We start from the raw sequence: 27,723 nt of genomic DNA on the forward strand, positions 1-27,723 counted from the left end.
AAAGAAATATTTTCCCCCAATTATTTTGTATGAGTAAAATAAATTTTAATTTTGCTGTAGTTGAATTAACAATCTTTTCTTCTCTAGTTTGTACTTTCTATCTCAAAGTCATGAAAGTATTCTTATGTTCTCTAATGTATAAAGTCATGATTTTTAACATTTGTTTATAATTGTTCTGGAATTTGTGAAATGTATAGTTAAATGTTTTTTAGCATGTCCATAGAGTTGTGCAACCATCACCATAATCTAATTATATATTGTATCATCCCAAAAGGAAAGCTTGTATCCATTAGCAGTCACTCCCTGCTCTCCTCTGCCCCCAGTGTTAGGCAGCCACTTAATCTACTTTCTTGCTTGTTCTGGACATTTCATGTAAACAGGGTCAAATAATATGTGGTCTTTTGTGACTGACTTCTTTCACTTAGTATAATGTTTCTGCGGTTCATCCATATTATAGCATGTATCAGTACTTTATTCCTTTTTATGACTGAATAATATTAAAAAACTTATATAAAACTAAACATTAGTCTAAGTATTTCAAAGTGGGTTAAATTTCTGTATTGGGGATTCTGGGAAGATGACAGCAGTGGTAGAATAGTTTCCTAATCCCTGTTTGACTTTCCCATAAAAACAGAACAAATAAAATAGGAAAACCCAAAATCCATGAACAACATTTACAAGAAAATTAGTTGAGCATGTTTCCCTCTACAAATGCTCAAACACCAGTAGTTTGGGGATAGACCACTAACAGCTCCAAGACCTGTGTATTATTGTCTATGAAGGAAGAAGAAGGAAGCAGTGGAACTTCAAATGAATGTGAGAATTGAAAAATAGCCAAAAGGCAATCACTGGAAAGCCTGGAGGGCCAGCTGAAACTGGGAGGGGTTTTGCACACACTGATAATGGGTGAGTGAAAGAGGTCTTTTATAAAGCCTTAAGGGACTGGAGGACCTTGAAACTTCTAAAACCAACCAAAGCTGCCTTCCAGGACCAATCTGCACTTGAGAAGGAACTGACAATACAATTAAGCATCCCCTGAAGAATACAAAGAAAAGAGAAGGTCCAGATAAAAGTGGTGGAGAGGAACAGAATCAAGATATCTCAGAAAACAAAACTTTATTTTCAAACACTGTACAAAAACAAGAGAGAGTTTTAGAGTGAAGTTAGAATAGCTATTCTAGGCCAAAACTCCTTCTGAAACTTCAGGAAAATGAACTTTATTTAAATATCAACAATATGAAATGATTGTTGTCAAAAGTTTACAAAGTATCTGAAGAAAAATGGGACTCCAAATAGCATTCCTATAGACAATGAAAGCACACCAGAAAGACGTCCACAGAACAGATGAAAACCATTAGATATTAAGACAAAAGACATTATAATCAGAATAAGGCATTTCTAAAAAAAAAAACAAGTTTGCATAAGAAAAAAAATTTTTAAATGCTAGGTGGTAGAACTTTGTGAAATATTAGAATTGAAAGAAAATTTATTTTAGAAATGACAAATTAGAAGGAAAACACCAGGGCATATAAACACAACAGATAATACCTTTGAAAGAGAAAGATGTTGAAAAGGAGGAAGACATTTTTAAAGATGGGATAAAAAGGAGCTGTAAGAAGAATTTGATAGAAATTGACATATTGAAAACAGGCAGGGGAGATCCAACATATGTATAATAGGAATCCCCAAAGAAGAAAAAAATGATGGCAAGGGAGCAGAACAGATACTAAAACTTACAATTTAACTGAATTAAAAACAGACTTGGAACTCCATTTTGAAAGAGCTCAGCACATGCCTGAGAACATTGACACAGCAAGACCAACACTAAGACACAGTCTAGTAAAATTATTGAACTTTAAAGGAAAAATAAAAATTCTTCAGGCTTCTAAGCAAAATCAGGGAAGGAAAATCAGATTATTATATTTTTCAACAGTAAAAATTTATGAGAGAAGATCTATTCTTATGAGAGAATTTATGAGAAAAGACACAATTTATTATGGAATTCCATATTTAAGATACTCAAGAAAGCATGAGCCCAATATTTTACATATAACCAAACTGATTTTCAAGTATAAAAGTCACAGACTGTTATCAGTGTGCTAGAACTGAAGAATATTGTTCCCATTGGCTCTTCCTGAGGAATCTTCAGGAAGAGAATCAAAATGACTAGAGAGACATTAATATAAGGACTGACAGTTAGTACTATACACATACTTGTAGAACCAAGACTTAGTGAGGGTTAAAAAAAGAAGGAAGTATGGTCTGTAAACAGATGAGAAGGAGAATGGAGGAATCATGTGCAAAATATTTTAAAAACTATCTTCAATAATCATATTGGTGGTGGGAGTATTGGTATTATGATTTGGAGACTGTGTAATGTGAAATAAAAAGCAAATGAGTGTTTTCTTTTAATTCGGCCACAAACTGTGTCCTTGAGAACCAAGATTCTCAGTATAGAAGAATGAAGATAGAGATGACTCCTATTGAGAGATGTATGTGTGTGTGTAGGGTGGATGGGCCAAATAACCCTCTTCCCCAGAAAACAAACCCAGCAAGAAGAAATTAACAGTATTAAAAATAAATAATTACAAAATGAAATCAATAAAATACAGATTAGGGCTTCCCTGGTGGCGCAGTGGTTGAGAATCTGCCTGCCAATGCAGGGGACACGGGTTCGAGCCCTGGTCTGGGAAGATCCCACATGCCGCAGAGCAACTAGGCCCGTGAGCCACAATTACTGAGCCTGCGCGTCTGGAGCCTGTGCTCTGCAACAAGAGAGGCCGTGATAATGAGAGGCCTGTGCACCACGATGAAGAGTGGCCCGCACTTGCCACAACTAGAGAAAGCCCTCGCGCAGAAATGAAGACCCAACACAGCCATAAATAAATAAATAAATAAACCCAAAGTTTAAAAAAAAAAAGGAAGAAAAGAAGTAGACAAAGTAGTATCTACTTTATATAAAAAAAAAATTAAATAAAATACAGATTTGACCAATAAAATCAATATAATAGTCAATTGGGAAATCTGGTCTGAAAAAAGAACATAAAGATAAAATATTAGAGGACCTAGAGACTGTCATATAGATTGAAGTAAGCCAGAAAGAGAAAAACAAATATCATATATTAATACATATATGTGGAATCTATAAAAGTGGTGCAGATGAACCTATTTGCAAAGCCGAAATAGAGACATAGATGTAGAGAACAAACGTGTGGACACCAGGGGGAAAAGGGAGGGGTGGGTGGGATGACTTGGGAGATTGGGATTGACATATATATACACCTAGGTATAAAATAACTAATGAGGACCTGCTGTATAGCATGGGGAACTCTACTCAGTGCTCTGTGGTGACCTAAATGGGAAGGAAATCCAAAAAGGAGGGGATATGTGTATACATATGGCCGGTTCACTTTGCTGTGCAGCAGGAGCTAGCACAACATTTTAAAGCAACTATACCCCAATTAAAAAAAAATTTTTTTTAAATGGGTGGAAAAAGATAAAATACTAGAAATAAGAAAAGTGAACAATTTCTAAGAATATTATAAGTAGTTATGCTTATAAATTTGAAAATCCAGGAGAATTACTTGACTTTTGTGGATAGATTTTTAATCAAACACATAAAGAAGAGGAAATTTCCGGGTTTTTTTTTTTAACATCTTTATTGGACTATAATTGCTTTACAGTGTTGTATTAGTTTCTGCTGTATAACAAAGTGAATCAGCTATATGTATACATATATCCCCATATCCCCGCCCTCTTGCGTCTCCCTCCCACCCTCCCTATCCCACCCCTCTAGGTGGTCACAAAACACCTAGGTGATCTCCCTGTGCGATGCAGCTGCTTCTCACTAGCTATCTATTTTACATTTGGTAGTGTATATATGTCAGTGCTACTCTCTCACTTCGTCCCAGCTTATCCCTCCCCCTCCCTGTGTACTCAAGTCCATTCTGTACGTCTGCATCTTTATTCCTGTCTTGCCCCTAGGTTCATCAGAACCCTGTTTTTTTAGATTCCATATATGTGTATTAGCATACAGTATTTTTCTCTTTCTGACTTACTTCACTCTGTATGACAGACTCTAGGTCCATCCACCTCACTACAAATAACAATTTCATTTCTTTTTATGGCTGAGTAATATTCCATTGTATATATGTACCACATCTTCTATATCCCTTCATCTGTCGATGGACACTTAGGTTGCTTCCATGTCCTGGGTATTGTAAATAGGGCTGCAACGATCATTGTGGTATAGGTCTCTTTTTTATTTTTATTTATTTTTTAACATCTTTATTGGAGTATAATTGCTTTACAATGGTGTGTTAGTTTCTGCTTTATAACTAAGTGAATCAGCTATACATGTACATATACCCCATATCTCCTCCCTCTTGCGTCTCCCTCCTACCCTCCCTATCCCACCCCTCTAGGAGGTCACAAAGCATGGAGCTGATCTCCCTGTGCTATGCGGCTGCTTCCCACTAGCTATGTCAGTGCCACTCTCTCACTTCGTTCCAGCTTACCCTTCCCCCTCCCTGTGCCCTCAAGTCCATTCTCTATGTCTGCGTCTTTATTCCTACCCTGACCCTAGGTTCTTCAGAACCATTTTCTTTTTCTAGACTCCATATATATGTGTTAGCATACGGTACTTGTTTTTCTCTTTCTGACTTACTTCACTCTGTATGACAGACTCTAAGTCCATCCACCTCACTACAAATAACTCAATTTTGTTTCTTTTTATGGCTGAGTAATACTCCATTGCATATATGTGCCACATCTTCTTTATCCATTCATCTGTTGATGGACACTTAGGTTGCTCTCATGTCCTGGCTATTGTAAACAGTGCTGCAGTGAACACTGTGGTACATGTCTCTTTTTGAATTATGGTTTTCTCAGGGTATATGCCCAGTAGTGAGATTGCTGGGTCATGTGGTAGTTCTATTTTTAGTTTTTTAAGGAGCCTCCATACTGTTCTCTATAGTGACTGTATCAATTTACATTCCCACCAACAGTGCAAGAGGGCTCCCTTTTCTCCACACCCTCTCCAGCATTTATCATTTGTAGATTTTTTGATGACAGCCATTCTGACCGGTGTGAGGTGATACCTCATTCTAGTTTTGATTTGCATTTCTCTAATGATTAGTGATGTTGAGCATCCTTTCATGTGTTGTTGGCAATCTGTATATCTTCTTTGGAGAAATGTCCGTTTAGCTCCTCTGCCCATTTTTGGATTGGGTTTTTTTTTTAAATTTTATATTGAGCTGCATGAGCTGCTTGTATATTTTGGAGATTAATCCTTTGTCAGTTGCTTTGTTTGCAAATATTTTCTGCCCTTGTGAGGGTCATCGTTTTGTCCTGTTTATGGTTTCTTTTGCTGTGCAAAAGCGGTTAAGTTTCATTAGGTCCCATTTGTTTAGTTTTGTTTTCATTTCCATTTCTCTAGGAGGTGGGTCAGAAAGGATCTTGCTGTGATTTATGTCATAGAATGTCCTGCCTATGTTTTCCTCTTAGAGTTTCCTCTAAGTGTCTGGCCTTACATTTAGGTCTTTAATCCATTTTGAGTTTATTTTTGTGTATGGTGTTAGGGAGTGTTCTAATTTCATTCTTTTACATGTAGCTGTCCAGTTTTCCCAGCACCACTTATTGAAGAGGCTGTCTTTTCTCCATTGTATATTCTTGCCTCCTTTATCAAAGATAAGATGACCATATGTGCATGGGTTTAACGCTGGGCTTTCTATCCTGTTCATTGATCTGTATTTCTGTTTTTGTGCCAGTACCATACTGTCTTGATTACTGTAGCTCTGTAGTATAGTCTGAAGTCAGGGAGCCTGATTCCTCCAGCTCCGTTTTTCTTTCTCAAGATTGCTTTGGCTATTCGGGGTCTTTTGTGTTTCCATACAAATTGTGAAATTTTTTGTTCTAGTTCTGTGAAAAATGCCATTCGTAGTTAGATGGGGAATGCATTGAATCTGTAGATTGCTTTGGGTAGTATAGTCATTTTTACAATGTTGATTTTTCCAATCCAAAAACATGGTATATCTCTCCATCTGTTTGTATCGTCTTTAATTTCTTTCATCAGTGTGTTATACTTTTCTGCATACAGGTCTTTTGTCTCCTTAGTAGGTTTATTCCTATGTATTTTATTCTTTTTGTTGCAATGGTAAATGGTAGTATTTCCTTAATTTCTTTTTCAGATTTTTCATTGTTAGTGTATAGGAATGCAAGAGATTTCTGTGCATTAATTTTGTATCCTGCTACTTTACCAGATTCATTGATTAGCTCTAGTAGTTTTCTGGTAACATCTTTAGGATTCTCTATGTATAGTATCATGTCATCTGCAAACAGTGACAGTTTTACTTCTTCTTTTCTGATTTGGATTCTTTTTATTTCTTTTTCTTCTCTGATTGCCGTGGCTAAAACTTCCAAAACTATGTTGAATAATAGTGGTGAGAGTGGGCAACCGTCTCTTATTCCTGATCTTAGAGGAAATGGTTTCAGGTTTTCACCACTGAGGATGATGTTGGCTGTGGGTTTGTCATATATGGCCTTTATTATGTTGAGGTAGTTTCCCTGTATGCCTACTTTCTGGAGAGTTTTTATCATAAATGGGTGCTGAATTTTTTTGAAAGTTTTTTCTGCATTTACTGAGATTATCATATGGTTTTTATCCTTCAATTTGTTAATATGGTGTATTGCATTGATTGATTTGCGTATATTGAAGAATCCTTGCATTCCTGGGATAAACCCCACTTGATCATGGTGTGTGATTCTTTTAATGTGCTGTTGGATTCTGTTTGCTAGTGTTTTGTTGAGGATGTTTGCCTCCGTGTTCATCAGTGATACTGGCCTGTACTGTTCTTTTTTTGTGACATCTTTGTCTGGTTTTGGTATCAGGATGATGGTGGCCTCATCCTGATACCTGATAGAATGAGTTTGGGAGTGTTCCTTGCTCCGCAGTTTTTTGGAAGAGTTTGAGAAGGATAGGTGTTAGTTCTTCTCGAAATGTTTGATAGAATTCACCTGTGAAGCCATCAGGTCCTGGGCTTCTGTTTGTTGGGAGATTTTTTTTTTTTTAATAGCTACTTTATTTATTTATTTATTTATTTATTTTTGGCTGTGTTGGGTCTTCGTTTTGTGCGAGGGCTTTCTCTAGTTGTGGCAAGTGGGGACCACTCTTCACCGCGGTGCGGGGGCCGCTCTTCATCGCAGTGCACGGGCCTTTCACTATCGCGGCCCCTCCCATTGCGGGGCACAGGCTCCAGATGCACAGGCTCAGTAGTTGTGGCTCACGGGCCTAGTTGCTCCACGGCATGTGGGATCTTCCCAGACCAGGGCTCGAACCCGTGTCCCCTGCATTAACAGGCAGATTCTCACCCACTGCGCCACCAGGGAAGCCCTGTTGGGAGATTTTTAATCTCAGTTTCAATTTCAGTGCTTGTGATTGGTCTGTTTATATTTTCTATTTATTCCTGGTTCAGTCTCGGAAGGTTGTGCTTTTCTAAGAATGTGTCCATTTCTTCCAGGTTGTCCATTTTATTGGCATATAGTTGCTTGTAGTAATCTCTCATGATCCTTTGTATTTCTGTAGTGTCTCTTGTTACTTTTCCATTTTCATTTCTAATTCTGTTGATTTGAGTCTTCTCCCTTTTCTTCTTGATGAGTGTGACTAATGGTTGATCAATTTTGTTTATCTTCTCGAAGAACCAGCTTTTAGTTTTATTGATCTTTGCTATTGTTTCCTTCGTTTGTTTTTCATTAATTTCTGATCTGATCTTTATGATTTCTTTCCTTCTGCTAACTTTGGGTTTTTTTGTTCTTCTTTCTCTAATTGCTTTAGGTGTAAGATTAGGTGGTTTATTTGAGATTTTTCTTGTTTCTTGAGATAGGATTGTATTGCTATAAACTTCCCACTTAGAACTGCTTTTGCTGCATCCCATAGGTTTTGGATCATCGTGTTTTCGTTGTCATTTGTTTCTAGGTATTTTTTGGTTTCCTGTTTTCTTTCTTCAGTGCTCTCTTGGTTATTAAGTAGTGTATTGTTTAGCCTCCATGTGTTTGGTTTTTTAAAAGTTTTTTTCCTGTAATTGATATATAGTCTCATAGCATTGTTGTTGGAAAAGACACTTGATATGATTTCATTTTTCTTAAATTTACCAAGGCTTCATTTGTGACCCAAGATATGATCTAGTCTGGAGAATGTTCCATGAGCACTTGAGAAGAAAGTGTATTCTTTTGGTTTTGGATGGAATGTCTTATAAATATCAATTAAATTCATCTTGTTTAATGTGTCATTTAAAGCTTGTGTTCCCTTATTTATTTTCATTTTGGTTGATCTGTCCATTGGTGAAAGTGGGGTGTTAAAGGCCCCTACTATGATTGTGTTACTGTCAATTTCCCGTTTTGTGGCTGTTAGCATTTGCCTTATGTATTGAGGTGCTCCTATGTCGGGTGCATAAATATTTACAGTTGTTATATCTTCTTTTTGGATTGATCCCTTGATTATTATGTAGTGTCCTTCTTTGTCTCTTGTAATAGTCTTTATTTTATTTTATTTTATTTATTTATTTACTTATTTATTTTTATTTATGGCTGTGTTTGGTCTTCGTTTCTGTTCGAGGGCTTTTTCCAGTCGTGGCAAGCGGGGGCCACTCTTCATCGCGGTGCGCAGGCCTCTCACTATCGTGGCCTCTCCTGTTGCGGAGTACAGGCTCCAGATGCGCAGGCTCAGTAACTGGCTCACGGGCCCAGCCGCTCCGCGGCATGTGAGATCTTCCTGGACTAGGGGTCGAACCCATGTCCCTTGCATTGGCAGGCAGATTCTCAACCACTGCACCACCAGGGAAGCCCAATAGTCTTTATTTTAAAGTGTATTTTGTCTGATATGAGAATTGCTACTCCAGCTTCTTTTTTTTTTTTTAAAGTAAAGTGTCAATTTCTTTCTTTCTTTATATTTATTTTTGGCTGTGTTGGATCTTCCTTTCTGTGCGAGGGCTTTCTCTAGTTGCGGCAAGTGTGGGCTACTCTTCATCGCGGTGCACGGGCCTCTCACTGTCGCGACCTCTCTTGTTGCGGAGCACAGGCTCCAGATGCGCAGGCTCTGTAGTTGTGGCTCACGGGCTTAGTCGCTCCACGGCACGTGGGATCTTCCCAGACCAGGGCCCAATCCCCTGCATTGGCAGGCAAACTCCCAACCGCTGCGCCACCAGGGAAGCCCCCTCCAGCTTTCTTTTGACTTCCATTTGCATGGAATATCTTTTTCCATCCCCTCACTTTCAGTCTGTATATGTCCCTAGGTCTGAAGTGGGTCTCTTGTAGACAGCATATATACAGGTCTTGTTTTTGTATCTATTTAGCCAATCTGTGTCTTTCGGTTGGAGCATTTAATCCATTTACATTAAAAGTAATTATCAATATGTATGTTCCTATTACCATTTTCTTAATTGTTTTGGGTTTGTAATTGTAGGTCTTTTCCTTTTCTTGTGTTTCCCACTTAGAGAAGTTCCTTTAGCATTTGTTGTAAAGCTGGTTTGGTGGTGCTGAATTCTCTTAACTTTTGCTTGTCTGTAAGGTTTTTAATTTCTCTGTTGAATCTGAACGAGATCCTTGCTGGGTGGAGTAATCTTGGTTGTAGGTTTTTCCCTTTCATCACTTTAAATATGTCCTGCCACTCCCTTCTGGCTTGCAGAGTATCTGCTGAAAGATCAGCTGTTAACCTTATGGGGATTCCCTTGTATGTTATTTGTTGCTTTTCCCTTGCTGCTTTTAATATTTTTTTTCTTTGTATCTAATTTTTGATCGTTTGATTAATATGTGTCTTGGTGTGTTTCTCCTGGGATTTATCCTGTATGGGACTCTCTCTGCTTCCTGAACTTGATTGACTATTTCCTTTCCCATGTTAGGGAAGTTTTCAACTAAAATCTCTTCAAATATTTTCTCAGACCCTTTCTTTTTCTCTTCTTCTTCTGGGACCCCTTAATTTGAATGTTGGTGCGTTTAATGCTGTCCCAGAGGTCTCTGAGACTGTCCTCGATTCTTTTCATTCTTTTTTTTTATTCTGCTCTGAGGTAGTTATTTCCACTGTTTAATTTTCCTGGTCACTTATCTTATCTGTTCTTCTGCCTCAGTTATTCTGCTATTGATTACTTCTAGAGAATTTTCAATTCCATTTATTGTGTTGTTCATCATTGTTTGTTTGCTCTTTAGTTCTTCTAGGTCCTTGTTAAACGTTTCTTTTATTTTCTCCATTCTATTTCCAAGATTTTGGATATATTTACCATCATTCTCTGAATTCATTTTTATGTAGAGTGCCTATTTCCTCTTCCTTTGTTTGGTCTGGTGGGTTTTTACCTTGCTCCTTCATCTGCTCTGTGTTTCTCTGTCTTCTCATTTTGCTTAGCTTACTGTGTTTGTGGTCTCCTTATCGTAGGCTGCAGGTTCGTGGTTCCCATTGTTTTTGGTGTCTGCCCCCAGTGGGTGAGGTTGGTTCAGTGGGTTGTGTAGGCTTCCTGGTGGAGGGGACTGGTGCCTGTGTTCTGTTGGGTGGGGCTGGATCTTGTCTTTCTGGTGGGCAGCGCCGTGTCTGGTGGTGTGTTTTGGGGTGTCTGTGAACTTAGTATGATTTTAGGCAGCCTCTGTGCTAATGGGTGGGGTTGTGTTCTTGTCTTGCTAGTTGTTTGTCATGGGGTGTCCAGCATTGGAGCTTGCTGGCCGTTGGGTGGAGCTGGGTCTTTGCTTTGAGACAGAGATCTCTGGGAGAGCTCTCACAGATTGATATTACATGGGGCTGGGTGGTCTCTGTTGGTCCAATGTCCTGAACTCGGTCTCCCACCTCGGAGGCTCAGGCCTGACACCAGGCTGGGGCACCAAGACCCTGTCAGCTACATGGCCAGTTATGTGGGGATTTTCTTGCCTTTTGGGGAGTCTGAGGTCTTCTGCCAGCATGCGGTAGGTGTTGTATAGGAGTTGTTCCACATGTAGATGTATTTTTGATGTATTTGTGGAGAGGAAGCTGATCTCTATGTCTTACTCCTCCGCCATCTTGAAGGTCCCCCTTCAGTGTTGTTTAAATTATTTTAGAGTACAGAAAAGAAATGGGGGAAGCACCCATTTTACTTATGAGAGGGGTAAACCTGGACTCCAAAACCTAGCAAAACCGGATGTGCCACATAACCTTAAATTTGACCCTCCTTATCCACTCAACATTACTTTTCTCCATCATAGGGGACCTTTCTGGACAACAGGAATGGGGCCCTATGTCCTCTGCCTATTCGGTTTGGAAATGGGGAGCCTTGGCAGGACTTAGAGAAAGGAGGAGACTAAAGTCTGGGTATTTATTCCCCTGGCTTACTTCCTATGTGTAGATGCCTTAGGCTGGCTCTCTGAAAGTTCTCATCCATCTTTTGGAGCTTGTGAGTGAATAAGAGCTGCTCTGTCATTACCAGCCCACGTTATTGCACTATCCCTTGTGATCCCCCTCTTCCAAAACTTTGTAAATAGTCCGCTTGTAACTAAACTCTCCTTAAATTATTCTAGTTTGAATGGGCCATCTGTTTCCTGTAGACTCTTTCTGATACAGTAGATGAGTTTAGGGTTTTTGCTTTGCTTTTGCTGTAGAAAGTATGAAATTAGAAGATGTACTAGTTTTGACTAAGAAAAAATACAGTAAGGAAAACATATTCTGTTACAGAAAAATATGAATTACAAAGTTGAAAAAAGTAGCAAATTTGTAAACATTTATGTATAATATAAAAATGCATAATAGAGACAAGTTTATATATTATTTGATTATATACTGTTTATTAGTATTGTGTCTATGTTAAATTTCCTCAGTGTGATCATTGTAGTGTGGTTACATAGTAGAATGCCCTTATTCTTAGAGATATGCCACTATATTTAGGGATGAAATGTCATTACATATTAACCAACTCTCAAAAGGGACAGCAAAAGAAAAGAAAATATGTGTGTGTGTAAGAAGAGACATAAAGCAAATGTGTCAAAATACTAATAATTATTTAAGGTATATGGTACTTTTGTTAAGGTATATGGGTATTCACTGTTAATATTCTTCCAACTCTTGTGGCTTTGAAAGTTTCAAAATAAAAAGTTGGGGAAAATATTCAAAACAACAAAAAATAAATACTTATATGGATAAAGATCTTTATAAACTAATAAGACGCATAATATACCAGCATTTGAACAAGCAAATCACTGAAGGAGAAATACAAAAGGCCCTTAAACAAAGTGATACTAGACTGAATAATAAAGAAATGCAAATTTAAATGAACTGTCAGTGTTTATCAAGAAAAAGTAGCAAAGATTCAAAAAAGTGGTAATGCCCAATGCTGATGGGGATGCAGCAGATTGAACATGAAGCATAGCTTGGTGCCTCCCATCTTGTAGGGTGCAGTCTGGTAGTATCTGAATGCATAAAATCTGTATGCTCTTTAATCACAGCAGTTTTATTTAATGAACTAAGTAAATCTAATGAGGTCATAGGATAAGTGAGTAAGGTTATATGTACAAAGTATGTTCATTGCAGCATTGTTAATAGTGGCAAGGACCATTTAAATGTCCATCAGTTGGGGTTTGGTTTTACATACAAAATACTATTTAACTATTAAGCACAGAAGTAATTATATTGATATGGAATGATATCCCTGATTGTTATATTAAAAATAAAAGTGGGTTAGAGAAAAATACACATAGTACTACTATCCCATTTAATGTAAAATATCTACATATTCTGGACATAATTTTATGTATACCAATGTTATATAGGTTTTGAAATTACCTAATATTATATGGTTGAGAGTATCAGAAAAGGTAGGAAAATTATGGGGAATTGGGGCTTTTATATTGTCTCTCTCTTTTTTTTTGAGTTATAAATTTTTATATATCCCATGAAATAATCATAGATATTGTTACCACATAACTAATTGATTTTGCACTAGGGTATATATTTTCTCTTTTTGTACTATTTTATTGTAAAGAAATAAAGATCATATAATAGAAAATATAACTAAACTTTCATTTTAAAAGACTTTGCAATAATTTTTTTAAAGTAATTATATAGCATAGTCTTACTGAGTTACAAAAAAATCTGTTAAGAAACTCATTTTGCTCTTGTGTATTCCGTTTTCAGAGCAGTGGAAAGAGCTCAGTGCTAGAAAGCCTAGTGGGGAGGGACCTGCTTCCCAGAGGCACTGGTATTGTCACCCGGAGACCTCTCATTCTGCAGCTAGTCCATGTTTCACCTGAAGATAAACGAAAAACAACAGGAGAAGAAAATGGTAAATTTTAGAATTGGAATAAAAATTATTTTAAAATTCTTCATTTTTGGTCCAATCTTAAAAAGATATGAGCTAATTAGAAATTAGTGGCTGTAGCAAAATCAGAAGTCTTGTGAAGAAAAGTGGTATGCATCTTTTCTCATGTAAAAAAAGAGTAATTTTTGTTGTTTTTGAGGACCATGAGTCAACTTTTTTGAAAGAGAACCTTTTTGGTAATTCAATTTAGTAAACTGTTGTTAATGCTATTTAGTGGAGGATCTAGTGAGCTACTTGGTAAACGAGAATCAGTTATTTTTAAAAGTTTTTGTGTCTTTTGGAGCGTTTTAAACTTTTTTTCCTTGTGTTTAAAACAATGTTTTTGCTTTTTCACTTTGTTTTAGAATTTAAATATTTTCTTTTTTTTGCCATGCCATGCGGCGCACGGGATCTTAGTTCCCCAACCAGGGATTGAACCTGCGCCCCCTGTAGTGGAAGCGCGGAGTCTTAACCACTGGACCACCAGGGAAGTCCCTAGAATTTAAATATTCTAGATTCTAGTTTAAAGATTTACTTTTAAGTAAAATTAAAATGATTTAGCTTTCAGCATAGCAATGTTATCTTACCTTCCCTTTTCTGGTCTTGCCATTGTCTGCTAGTTTTGAATCTTTGGCCCTTCAATCTAAGATGAATATTATTTTTAGAAAGAGTTTTTTTAAAAAAATTATTATTATTTTTGCCACACCACGTGGCATGAAGTATCTTAGTTCCCCGACCAGGGATCGAACCTGCGCTCCCTGCAGTGGAAGCATGGTGTCTTAACCACTGGACCGCTAGGGAGGTCCCTAATTATTGTTATTTTTTTTACTATCCTTCTCTTGCTAAGGCTTACCTATATAGCACATACTTTTTAGATTCCTCCCTCACCCAAATAGTAAATGTGGAGTATCATGATAAGAAAATATGCACCATCCTTTATAGCAGTTCTTCTTTGGTTAAACTGAAAATATTTTAAGACACACTATCTTTATTAGCATGTTTTAAATTGCCTATTAAATGTGTATCCTCTATTAATCATACTTTTACATTAGTGAGGTTTGGAACGTTTGATGAGAGTAATATGTTTAATCTTCAGTGTTTGGTTCACATTTTGTCTTATTTATAAACGTCTATAAAATGTTCTAAGTATTAAATTGCATTTGCAGCAGAGTACCATGTTTGTTTCTCATTCTGCAGAGATCTGTTTTCAATGAAGTTTCATTCTGTTTCTTATATTCTAATCTAAGATGGGATGATAATTTCATGCAATTGAAGTTACTTTAATTTCTGTATCTGATCTTTTCCTTTACTTATTATAGGAGCATTGTTGTGATAGCTTGATTTTTTTTTTTAAAGGGGACAAAAAAAGACCTGTCATGAGCATCTACAATGACTACAGAAAGTTAATCGCTAAAGCAAGTTAATGAAGTTGTAGATGTTAACATATAATGATATAATGATAAATATTTTTGGATAGACTGCCAGAGGTTATGTAGGAGTCTTTTAATTATATTAGGTAGCTTCTTGGTATATTATTCATCACTTTGCTTTTCTGTAATATTTCTTTATTATTGAAATTCTGAACCTTGAATTTAATCATTTTGGACTAATTTATGGTCCAGCTTCAAATGTATAGAATAACTCTTTAAAAATTTCATTCTCACTAACTAACATCATCAATTTTACCAAATACCTTAAACTAAAACTTCAAGAAACTGTATGGTGTTAAGTCTGTTTCTTTTAACTCTTCATTTTCTTCAGTCATCTTGAAAAGGGCAGATGATATCCTGTCTCTCAGAAACTGTTTGCAGATGTGGGCAGTGTTTCTGAAAAGGGTGTACATTTCAGTTATAGAAGTGTCAGTTCCTTGGTATCTCTTTGTTTGTATGTCCACTGTTTTGTTGATGTCTCTTCTTGGTGGTTGGTCAGTAAATCTGTATATCTTTACCTGTATATATATATATATATTTTTTTTCCCCAAAGCTTAGTGCTTATTTTTTATATTAAAAAACATAAAACCTCACTTAAAATGACAACTCAGCCACCCAGAACACAAAATAGATTTTGTAAATTTTGAGTACTAAATGTCATATATCTTATTAATAACTAGAATAGTTCTTTAACTTCTCATCAGAGCCTATTTATCCTTAGGATAAACAGTTCTACCTTACCACAAATCATTCTACCCTAGAGGAAATTATAAACCGTGAAGCAGGAGACAGCCAGAAGAGTATGAACTACCTGACAGCCTGGCAACCATACAGGAGAAAGGGGAGGAAAACGTAAAGACAGGAGAACTTCAAAAAAAGAAAAAATCAGTCTCTAACCATTTTGTATAGGGATTTGTAGCCTCAAAAGGCTTTATTATGTAACAAAGGCATAAGTTACCATTAATAGGTAAGTTTAAGAGCAGTGGATTCTAACACGACATGGAGCAGTATAATCCATTTTAAATATAGGTCCATCAAAACTGGCTAAACTATTTAAGTATTACTATGTATAATTCAATTATCAGGAAAATTTATTTAACATGAGACCCCTCATTCTGCCAACTACATAGGATAATTGAGGTGTCAATATATAGATTTATACTATTTCTCATCTTGCCCCCCACTTCTGCCAATGTAAAAGAATTTTCTGATAAAATCTTATTAAAAACAAAAACTGTTTTCAAGTGAGATGGTGGTTTAGTTTGGACTTTGAACTCTAGGATTACCTTTCATATATTTGTAAGAAATAAATCAAGTTTTCCTCAGATCTCCTTGTAGACTAAATCCAAAGTAGCATGCTGACTAAAGACCAAAACTGTTTCTGTGGTGTTCTGTTAAATTCAATATATATTTCAAAGAAAATAATCCCTTATAAAGCTCAATTGGTAAATACTTGCATATTTACTATCAGGGTTTTGAAAGATGTGTTTGATATGTTTTGTAGATTTTTTTCCACTAGGTAATTTATCTTTACCCATAGTTATCAGATATCTAAGACAAATTTTTGAATAGTAAATTAATTTTAATCCATTTTGTTAGAATTAGAAACCAGAGGTGATATAATTAGGTGTAATGGAAAATAAAAATAAATTATGGCACACTATATACTTCATTTATGTCATTTAAAATATTATATACATCCCTCTAATTATAACTAATTGTAATGGAAGTTTTATAGTTGTAAATTTGGAATAATTGAATGCATTTGAAATGGCATTTGAAATGTGTTCAGGTTTTTTGCACACTTGATTTTTTAGAAAGGTTTGAAATATTAGGGATAAGCACTAAACTTATCATTCTGTGCTGTTTCTCTTTAACTACAGACCCTGCTACATGGAAAAACTCAAGACACCTTTCTAAAGGTTTCCTTTATCCATTTGTTTTTGGCCCTTCTTTTCCTATTATGCCTGCATGTGTGCTTTTGTACTCTTACAGGCTGTGTGCATTTTTTTTCTTCCATTTTTATTTGCCTATCCACGTTGATTGATTGCAGGTGTTAGTGGTTCTTGTTACCTTTTGGCATTGCATCAGAATGCAGGCTTTTTTTGGTGGTGAATGTAATTTATTTTATTTTTATTTTTAAAAACATGCTTGTGAAGCCAGGCCTCTTCTATATGATAAGGTAAATTAAGAACACCCCTTTGGTATATAGTACCTGCCTCTGAGTTCTATTCATCTAGATTACTCCAGTCCTCCAATGAGACTTCTTGGAAGAAGGTACTAAGCTTCAAGTAGGTGAGCATTTTACTTGCAAAAAGGATCCAGTTTATTTACCTTTATCCCACCAAAGAAATTGATCCACCTTTTCCTCAGTAAATATTTATTTTAATATCTTACAGTCATTTTTATTTTGATCTCAGGTGGCTGATATGTGTTATTCATAAACTTAATCATTAAGACATTTAAAACTCTGAATTTGGCAAAAGCAGAATAGCTGTGCTTGGGGGAGGCAAAGTTAGTTTACCTTTCTACAATTAAGCATTTCTAGCTTCTCTGGAAAAATCAGAACAAAATTTGCTATCCAAGTCTCAGACCACTCAAAACAGTACCTGCAGTGAATAATTTTTCCTTTTTTCAGCAAGTGCAAGAGGAACAGACCTATTTTTGGAAACTACTGGCGAGTAGCAACTCCATACAGGGCATATGCCAGGTTCCCCCCATCCCCCCCACCCCATGCCATTTCATTTCTTTCCTACCTTCAGTTCCAAGGGAGAACATAATCTTGTTCCTAGGGGGGAAAAATCACGTTGAAAATGCATATAAATTATGGAGTAGCTTCATACTACTGAGAGAGCTCTTTAAAGTAACGACAAATTGTGACTTTATGGGTTACCAACAAGAAACCAAATTAAAATAAAAACGACAAAACAGAATGAAAAGTTAGCTGTTTCATTCACATATTGCAAATTTTTATGAGTTATGTGTAAATCTATTATATATGCTTTTTGCATTATTCAGTATGACTCATAAGTTTTCTTCTTTTAGCCATTAGCTTGAGTATTTTCATCAGATAAACTGCTTTTCATGTGTAAGATTTTTAAAAATAAAGTATACATATTTTACTATACTATGAGGAGAGGTAAACAGTTTTATTTGTTAAAATCTAGATTTCAAATAGTGGGAAGACCTGTGAGCAGCTCTGAAATTACAATTTTGAAAATGTGAGAGTATAATTTAGCAGATCTTAAAATATAAGTTAACTTGTAGTTAATGGCAAAATAGGAACAAATAATATTGTACTGCCTTTTTGAATTCCTAAATAAAGATTAAAAAGTAATTTCCATAGTTTCCAATAAATGGAGTTTTTCTTTTTCCAGGGGTTGAAGCAGAAGAATGGGGTAAATTTCTTCACACCAAAAATAAGGTAATTTTACAAGAATATGGTGAAGAAGTAACATGTTGAAAACATTTTTTTGGGGTACAAGTAGTTGATAATTTAGTTTCTTATGATTGGCAATGTAGCATTGTTATCTTGAAGCAGCTGTTCCTTATAAAATAAATCTTATCTTAACATTTCTAACCATAGTAGTTTATTTGGAAAACATTTAAGTTGAGCCCTGTTCTCTCTAATTTGGAGACTCTTAACTGTTGTGGGCTCAGGCAGCTTTGAAAAACTCATATAAACTATGACTCTGGCTCAGAAAAATATATGTGTATATTAGAGTTTGTTTACTAATTCTCTGAAGCAGATCCATAGACATCCTTGAAATTTATCAAACCCCGCTTAAGAACTTATAATCTTATTTTGAATACCGTGTTTTTTGTTTCAATAATTTTTAGCTTTACACAGATTTTGATGAAATTCGACAAGAAATTGAAAATGAAACAGAAAGGATTTCAGGAAATAATAAGGTAGGCATCTCTTTAGAGCTGGAAATTATAACCATTGGTAAATATATCATCGAGAGTATTCTGGTCTTTGAAACTAACGGAGTATTTTCCCAAATATATAAAAACTTTATTTAATACCTTTTGTTTCTTAGAGTTTTTATATGCTATCAGATATTTCATTTAGGTGTTTATTCTTGATCTTGAGATGTGTATATCACTTTATTATGTAACTTTTTAATTCAATGCTTCCTACAGTGTTATCTTTTTCTGCTGGATTGACTCTATTCTAATTTAAGAAGCAATATATAACTTACAAGATTCATGTATTTTGAAGAGCTCTTTTTCTTACCTGAGTAAGGCTAGATTTACTTATGAAAGCAAAGAGAGGGAAATTAAGGTTTTTTTTTTTCAGTGAAAATGAAAAGTAATGTTAACAACTGAATTGTCTTCTCAGATTCTGAGAATTTAAAGTAAATTAGGTGTCTAAGATACGATTAATTTTGACACGAGGCACTATCACTGACTCCCTTAAATGCTTCTGTTTTCTCTCTCTTCTTTCTTTATTCTTATTACTTTTCTGTTCCCTTCCCTTTTGTTGTTACCTCCATTCTTGTATGGGTACATTTAATCCCACAAGTGGGCCTTAGCTAAGTACTAATATTAAAAAAATATTTATTGAGTTCTTTTATCTGCCAGATGCTATGCTGGAGAGGTTTTTCCTGACAAACAGGCATTTTTGGAGCCATGTTAATTTCTTTATGCCTATTCAGGATATTCTTCTCTGTTTTAGTGATTGACTAAGCTTTGTTTATTATTGATCTCTGGGCAGGTTACCTTTTAGTTACTGCTGCTGCTGCCATACTTCCCTGATTTGGATAACTTGTTACCTATGTCTCACTCCCTGAACTCAAGAACTTCATAAATTTGGATAGTGATACATTATTCTTTTGTTCAGCACTAAGTCTATTAAACATATTTAAGAAATGTTATCTGCTGAGAATCCGGAGAAAAGAATGTGAAATAATATAGGGGAAATAAATTGTGTATATTAATAGTATAAGGTTGGATGGGATTATAACCTATGGCTAGCTGCCTTATTTCCTATATGTTTCATCACGTTTTTATTGTTGAAATGTTTTAGAAATCATGGTTTATTTAATATTTAAAAGCATCTAATGTATAATACTTAAAATGAGGTTTACTTTAGCATTTTTATTCATTGAAATTTTAATGTGATTTTAATATGATATTTTAAAACTTATTTTTAGGGAGTAAGCCCTGAACCAATTCATCTTAAGATTTTTTCACCCCATGTTGTCAATCTGACACTTGTGGATTTGCCAGGAATGACTAAGGTAAAGAGTAGTTGTTACTCATTGTGGGTATGGTCATGTTTGTTTTCACCTGAACAAATGTAGTTTTTCCTTAACCTCACATGGATTAATCAGCCTTTTTTTTTTTGCAACTACCTTGATCTATTAGCAGCATTTGACATAGTTGAGTCCTTCTCTCTCCTTGAAACACTTTCTTTACTCTGCTTCCAGGATACCACACTCTAGAGGATTATTTCTGATCTTACTGGTCACTCCTTCTCAGTCTCTTTTGCTGGTTTCTTATCTTCTCAGTGTCTAAACAGTGAGTGCCCCAAAGCTAAGTTTTTGGACCTCTTGTCAAAGGGGTACACCTAACCTCTTGATGATTTCATCCAGTCTTATGACTTTAATTATGAGTGTCTGTATGCTGACAACACTCAAATATCTCCAGACTTGTATATTCATCTTGTATATCCAACTGTCTACTTGACATACACACTTCAGATGTCTAATAGGCATTTCAAACTTGATGTGTCTAATACCAAATGCCTGATCTGTCCCTCAACCTGACTTGATCTTTCTACAGTCTCCTCCATCTCAATAAATGGCAACTCTGTTCTACCAGTTGCTTAGCCAAAAAGTTTGTAGTCATCCTTGACACTTCTTATCCTACACCCTACTTTCTCTGTCAGCAAATCCTCTAGCTCTCCTTACCTTTAAAATACAGGCATACCTTGGAGATATTGCAGGTTTGGTTCCAGACCACCTCAATAAAGTGAATATTGCAATAAAGCGAATATCGCAATAAAGCAAATCACACAAATTTTTTGTTTATCCAGTGCATATAAAAGTTATGTTTACACTATACAGTCAACCCTTGAACAAGGGTTTGAACTGCATGGGTCCACTTATATGTGGATTTTTTTCAATAAATATATTGGAAAAGTTTTTTGGAGATTTGTGGCAATTTGAAAAAACTTGCAGACAACTGCATAGCCTAGAAACACTGAAAAAATTAATAAAAATTAACATACAAATCTATTATAAAAAGTTAAAATTTATCAAAACCTATGCACACACAGACTGTACATGGTGCCATTTGAAGCAGAAAGAAATGTAAACATATGTAAAGATGCAGTATTTAATTATAACTGCATAAGATGAACTGTAGTACATACTGTACTACTGTAATAATTTCATAGCCACCTTCTGTTGCTGTTGTGCTGAGCTCAAGTGTTGTGAATAGCCCGTTAAAATGCCGTGTGATGCTAATCATCTCTGCTTGAGCAGTTCATCTCTCTAGTTAATCGTGGTAACAGGTGATCTCTTGAGGTTCTTGCATATTTTTCATCATGTTTAGTGTAATACCGTAAACCTTGAATAACATCATGAGACCCATATGAAGTGCCACTAGTGATGCTGGAAGTGCTCCCAAGAAGCAGCGAAAAGTCATGATGTTACAAGAAAAAGTTGAATTGCTTGATATGCACTGTAGATTGAGGTCTGCAGTTGCCCACCATTTCAAGATAAATGAATCCAGCTTAAGAACCATTGTAAAAAAAAAGAAAAGGAAATTCATGAAGGCAGTGCTGCAGCTATGCCAGAAGGCATGAAAACCTTGTACTTTATGTGCAATGCCTTTATATCTTGTATTGAAATTTCAACTTTTATGTGGGTGCAGGATTGCTGTAGGAAAGGCATACCTATAGACTATAACATTATTTGAGAAAAAGCAAAGTCAATATATGACAACTTAAAGCAAAAGGAAGGTGAAGGGTCTAAAGCTGTATAATTTATTGCCAACAAAGGATAGGTTGATAATTTCAGAAAAAGGTTTGGCTTAAAAAATGTCAAGATAACAGGAGGCAGCAGACAAGTTCTCAGATGCTATTAAGAAAATCATTAAGGAGAAAGGATATCTGCCTGAACAGGTTTTTAATGCAGATGAAAGTGCCCTATTCTGGAAAAAAATGCCACAAAGGACATTTATTAGTAAGGAAGAGAAGCAGGCACCAGGATGCAAGGAAGGAAGGGATAGGCCAGCTCTACCGTTTTGTGCAAATGCAGTTGGGTTTATGATCAGGACTGCCCTTATCTATTAAGCTGCTAACCCCCAAGCCTTGAAGGCAAAAGAGAAACACCAGCTGTCAGTCTTTTGGTTGCCCCAAAAGAAGGCCTGGACAAAGAGAACCCTTTTCCTGGATTGGTTCCATCAATGCTTTGTCCCTGAAGCAGGAAGTACCTTTCCAGTAAGGGACTGCCTTTTAAAGTTCTTTTGGTATTAGACAGTGCCCCTGGCCACAGGTGTTGAAGTGGTCTACTTGTCTCCAAACACAACGTCTCCTATTCACCCTCTAAATCAGGGGGTCATATGGACCTTTAAGGCTCATTACACGTGGAACTCTATGGAAAGGCTTGTCAATACTATGGAGGAGAACCCTGTTAGAGAGAACATCATGAAAGTCTGGGAGGATTACACTATTGAAGATGTTGTTGTTATTGAAAAAGCCATGAAAGGTATTAAGTCTGAAATAATAAATTCCTGCTGGAGAAAGCTGTGTCCAGATGTTGTGTAAGACTTCAGGATTTACGACAGAGCCAATCAAGGAAATCATGAAAGAGACTGTGGACATGTCCAAAAAAAAAGTGGGTGGGTGGGTGAAGGGTTTCCAGATATGAATCTTATAGAAATTCAAGAGCTAAAGTAGACAGTGCATGGGAGGAATTAACAGAAGATGACTTGATGGAAATGAGTACTTCTGAAACAGTGCCAGATGATGAGGAAGAAGATGTAAAAGAAGCAGTGCCCCAAAACAAATTGACATTGCATGATCCGTCAAAGAGTTCCAATTATTCAAGACTGATTTTGACTTGGTGGAAGAAGGATTGGCACCATATAGAAACATTTTTAGAGTGAAAAAACAAATCAGACAGAAATTATGATGTATTTCTGTCAAGTTACACTGAGAGTGCCTGCCTCTCCTGCCTCCGCTTCTGCCTCCTCCGCTTTTTCTGCCTCTACCACTCCTGACACAGCAAGACCAGATCCTCCTCTTCTTCCATCTACTTCACATGAAGACAATGAGGATGATCCACTTCCACTTAGTGAATAGCAAATAATCATCATGCCATAGAGTTCTGTTGTATATGTGTGTGTCTTCTTGTGAAATCTAGTAACTGTATGGCAAGAACTGTATGAGAGGGCTTCCCTGGTGGTGCAATGGTTAAGAATCCACCTGCCAATGCAGGGGACACGGGTTAGAGCCCTGGTCCGGGAAGATCCCACATGCCGTGGAGCAACTAAGCCCGTGCGCCACAACTACTGAGCCTGCGCTCTATAGCCCGCGAGCCACAACTACTGAGCTCGCGTGCCACACCTACTGAAGCCTGTGTGCCTAGAGCCCATGCTCCGCAACAAGAGAAGCCACTGCAATGAGAAGCCTGCGCACGGCAACGCAGAGTAGTCCCTGCTCGCCACAACTAGAGAAAGCCCGTGTGCAGCAACAAAGACCCAGTGCATGAGATGTTTTTGTGTCCTTTTTGTCATCATTGCCTAAGTACTCATTTTGTAGAACATCATGTACAAGACTTGTATTGAAATGGATAGCCTGTCTTTATATAGGTATAAGGTGAGTGATATTTAATGTAAAATTAATAATGTGTTTTCTTACTATTTTATAACTTTGCTTTCAAAGAATTATATTACCATGCAGTATGCCTTTCTTTTGTAATTGGAGAAACTGCGTATCAGCCTATCATCACAGGTAAGTGGTTTCCATACTGTATTATGAATATGACTTTGACACTGTATGCTGTAAAAATTTTATAACGATTCACTCATTAGTGTATAGGCTAGGCTACTGTGAAGCAATCATATCGATTACACTAGGCTACCATAAAGCAATCTTATTGCTGCTTCTTTGTTATCAATGCATGAATTGTTATATATGTAAATAAATATGAATTTTTTTTTTTACATTATCTTTTCATTTTTGATATCTAGTGTCAGTAATAACATATAACATCTACAGTGATTTGTTATCATATAAGACAATATTGATGTAGGTACTGACAGAAGATTTATCTTGTAAACAGATGACATAAAATATTGATAAATACAGTATTGTAAATGTATTTTCTCTTCCTTATGATTTTCTTATTAACATTTTCTTTAGTTTACTTATTGTAAGAATACAGTATATAATACATATAACATATAAAATATGTGTTAATTGCCTGTTGTTGGTAGGGCTTCCAGTCAACAGGAGGCTATTCGTAGTTAAATTTTTGGGGAGTCAAAAGCAGACTTTCGACTACCTGAGGGGGTCAGTGCCCCAACCCTGTGTTTTTCAAGGGTCAACTGTACTTTGGTCTTTTAGGTGTGTAATAGCACTATGTCTAAAAAAGCAATGTACATACCTTAATTAAAAATACTTTATTGCTGAAAAATGCTAACCATCATCTGAATGTTCAGTGAGTCGTACGTCATCGTTCTGCTGGTGGAGGGTTTGAAATATTTCAAGAATTATTAAAATGTGATATAGAGACACAGAGCGAGCAAATGCTGTTGGAAAAATTAGTGCCAATAGACTTCTTTGTCACAGGGTTGTCACGAACCTTCAATTTGTAAAAAATGCAGTATCTGCAAAGTGCAATAAAACAAGGTGTGCCTGTATATCTGGAACTCTGTCACGTCTTACAGATTCATAGCTACCATCCTGAGCTAGCCACTATCATCTCAGCTGGATTACCGCCATAGTCTCCTAAGAGGTCTTCCTCATAATTTATTAACTAAGCAGCCAGAGTGGTATTATTAAAGTGAAAATTAGATCGTGTCATTCCTTGGCTCAGAATCTTTGTAGTGGCGTCCTACTTCACTCAGAGTAAAAGCTTAAGTTCTTAAAGAGATCTAAAGTATCTACTTGATCTGTCTCTATTACTCTTCTAGCTCCTTCTGCTCCAGCCTTCTGCCATTTTGTTCACTTTACTGGAATGTTCTTCCCCCAGGTATCTGCATGTACCTCTCCCTTATCTCTTTCAGTTTGTGGTCCTTCTCTCAAATGTCATTATCTGGGTGAGGTCTCCCCTGATTACTCAATTTAAAAGCATAATCCCGTTTAAAATAATAATTTAAAAGTATAAGCTTTTTTTTTCTTTAATATTTATTTATTTGGCTGCATCGGGTCTTATTTGCGGCATGCAGGATCTTCTAGTTGCGGCCTGTGGGATCTAGTTCCCTGACCAGGGATCGAATCCGGGTCTCCTGCATTGGGAGCGTGGAGTCTTAGCCACTGGACCACCAGGGAAGTCCCTAAAAGTATAAGCTTTAACTAAGTATTCCTTAGCCTCCTGTTCACCTTTATTTTTTCCATGGCCCTACCACCTCCTAGATACTATGTATATATGCGTTTATTATCTGCTTCTCATCATTAAAGCTCAGTGAAGGCAGGAATTTTGGTCTTTTTCTTATTCACTACTGTGATATAATCTGGTATGTAGAACAGTGCCTGAAATAAAGGTTGCCAATAAATACTTGCTAATTGAGTGAATGAATGAATTTTTCTCTAGGCAATTAATATTGACCAATCCTTAACATGGTAGACTTTTGATATTTGCAAGATTACATTTTGAGACTTCTACATATTACCAAATTCATATATACTGTAGTATATAATTTCATTTTAATTATCTGTAAATGGAGTAATACCTATATTCTGTGGATTAAATGGGGGAAAAAAAAAAGCTGAGCTGATTTTTATTACTAGTTCCTTGATCATCTCTTTTTGGTCCAGGTGCCTGTAGGTGATCAACCTAAGGATATTGAACTTCAAATCAGAGAGCTCATTCTTCGGTTCATCAGTAATCCAAATTCCATTATCCTCGCTGTCACTGCTGCTAATACAGATATGGCAACATCAGAGGCACTTAAAATTTCAAGAGAGGTAGATCCAGATGGTAAGGACAGATGTTAATTTTTAATGAGGTGCTTGGTTAACATGGTAAATCTACCCTCGAGAGGAGTTTTTATTTTAAAAAAGAATATCTCTAGCTGTTAATACACATTTAAAAAATAATGCTTTTCTATTTTACTTATATTATCAACTAGAAATTTTGATGGAAATGGATAAATTGCTGTACAGGCTAGGCAAAAATACTTCACATGATGTCCATATTTGTAATGATTACCTAGTGATTTTAAAATAAGAAGATGGCTTCGCAAAAAGTTTGTTTTGTATAAATAAAATGATTTAGGTTTTTGAATGGCTGATTTCTAAGAATAACTGTCATGGTAGGTAATCATTGTAGACTATTATAGTATAGTAGATAATTATGGTATCTACATTCTGCAGAGGTTCAAGGCAGAGGGGATTCTTCGAAATATAGTTCATACTGTGAGTCAGTATATGATACCTGACTAATGCTGCAGTGTGCATCTTATATAAGATGCCAGATTGTAAGTTATTATTGCTGCTAATAAATGTATGCTTTGCTGCATACAGGAGCCATTTTTTTTTTCATCTGAGTATTGAGGGTCTGTGGGCAGTGTCATGTTTCTTATTTCCTACTGTGAATAAAAATTTAATATAAAAATTTGGTAGGAAATGTTAGTGCTAAGACTGCTAATTAAAATTCCTATAAATGGGGTCATTTCTTAAAATTTTTTATTTCAAGTTTTTAAGAAACTTATATGAGTAATTAATGTTCATTTTAGATTAAAAGATAAACTATATCAAAATGTTTATTTAAATTTTATTTTTATTATATAAAGTAAACTGTTAGGCATTTTATATACATTAATTCTATTTTAAACTGACCCTTGAGCCATAAATAGAATCATACTTTTGATCTAGTAATCTTAATCTAGTAATATAGTATAAGGAAATAATCCAATCCAGTATTATTTATAAAAAATTAGAATCAGTATGTGGCCCACAGTAGGAATGATAAGATAATAATAGAATATGGAATCATTAAAAAGGATGATTTTGGTCGCATAGCACAGGGAGATCAGCTCGGTGCTTTGTGACCACCTAGAGGGGTGGGATAGGGAGGGTGGGAGGGAGGGAGATGCAAGAGGGAAGAGATATGGGAACATATGTATATGTATAACTGATTCACTTTGTTATAAAGCAGAAACTAACACACCATTGTAAAGCAATTATGCTCCAATAAAGATGTTAAAAAACAAAACAAAACAAAGATGATTTTGTAGATTTGGACCAAAATACAAAAATGCTTCTAATTGAAAAATGCCATATGTAAAATTGGACATTATACAGAGCAGCTGAAACTCTCATACATTGCTGGTGGGAATGGTATAGCCACTTTGGGAAACAGTTTCTCTGTTTCTTAAACAGTTAAATCTGTAATTCCACTCCTAGGTTATTTACCGATGTTAAATGAAAACCTATGTTCATGTAAAAAACCTGTATGCAAATATCTATAGTAGCTTTATTCTTAATCTCCTAAAACTGAGAACAACACAGATGTTTCTCAAATGGGGAATGAATAACTAGACTATAGTGTGTCCATACCGTGGAATACTACTCAGCAATAAAAAGGAATGAACTCTTGATACATGCAACAAAATAGATGATTCTTACAAGCATTATGCCAAGTGAAAGAAGCCAGACTCAAAAGGCTGTATATGTGATTCCATTTATATAGCATTCTGGAAAAGACAAAACTAGGAATGGGATAGTACAAGGAAATTTTGACAGGGGTTGGGGGGCAATGGAACTGTTTTGTTTTGAGGTAGTGGTGACATTGCATTTGTCAAAACTCATAGAA

The 27,723-nt window shown here is 35.9% G+C and overlaps 1 protein-coding gene across 12 annotated transcripts in view; it reads left to right on the forward strand.

Moving 5' to 3' along the window:
- DNM1L (dynamin 1 like) overlaps nt 1-27,723 on the forward strand; it is a 58,348-nt gene that overhangs the window by 12,482 nt on the left and 18,143 nt on the right. For 4 of the 12 annotated variants that reach the window (XM_082352155.1, XM_082352156.1, XM_082352148.1 and 1 more), the window contains exons 2-7: nt 13,136-13,283; nt 16,612-16,650; nt 18,106-18,152; nt 18,569-18,640; nt 19,888-19,974; nt 25,725-25,887. In XM_082352155.1, the coding sequence (XP_082208281.1) occupies nt 13,136-13,283; nt 16,612-16,650; nt 18,106-18,152; nt 18,569-18,640; nt 19,888-19,974; nt 25,725-25,887 (556 nt within the window). The remainder of the gene's footprint in view (nt 1-13,135; nt 13,284-16,611; nt 16,651-18,105; nt 18,153-18,568; nt 18,641-19,887; nt 19,975-25,724; nt 25,888-27,723) is intronic. The other 8 variants (XM_082352158.1, XM_082352157.1, XM_082352150.1 and 5 more) reach the window with 2 other exon arrangements.

Source organism: Balaenoptera borealis (assembly GCF_965194805.1).
Source record: "Balaenoptera borealis genome assembly, chromosome: 13".
In the NCBI taxonomy this organism is placed as follows: Eukaryota; Metazoa; Chordata; class Mammalia; order Artiodactyla; family Balaenopteridae; genus Balaenoptera; species Balaenoptera borealis.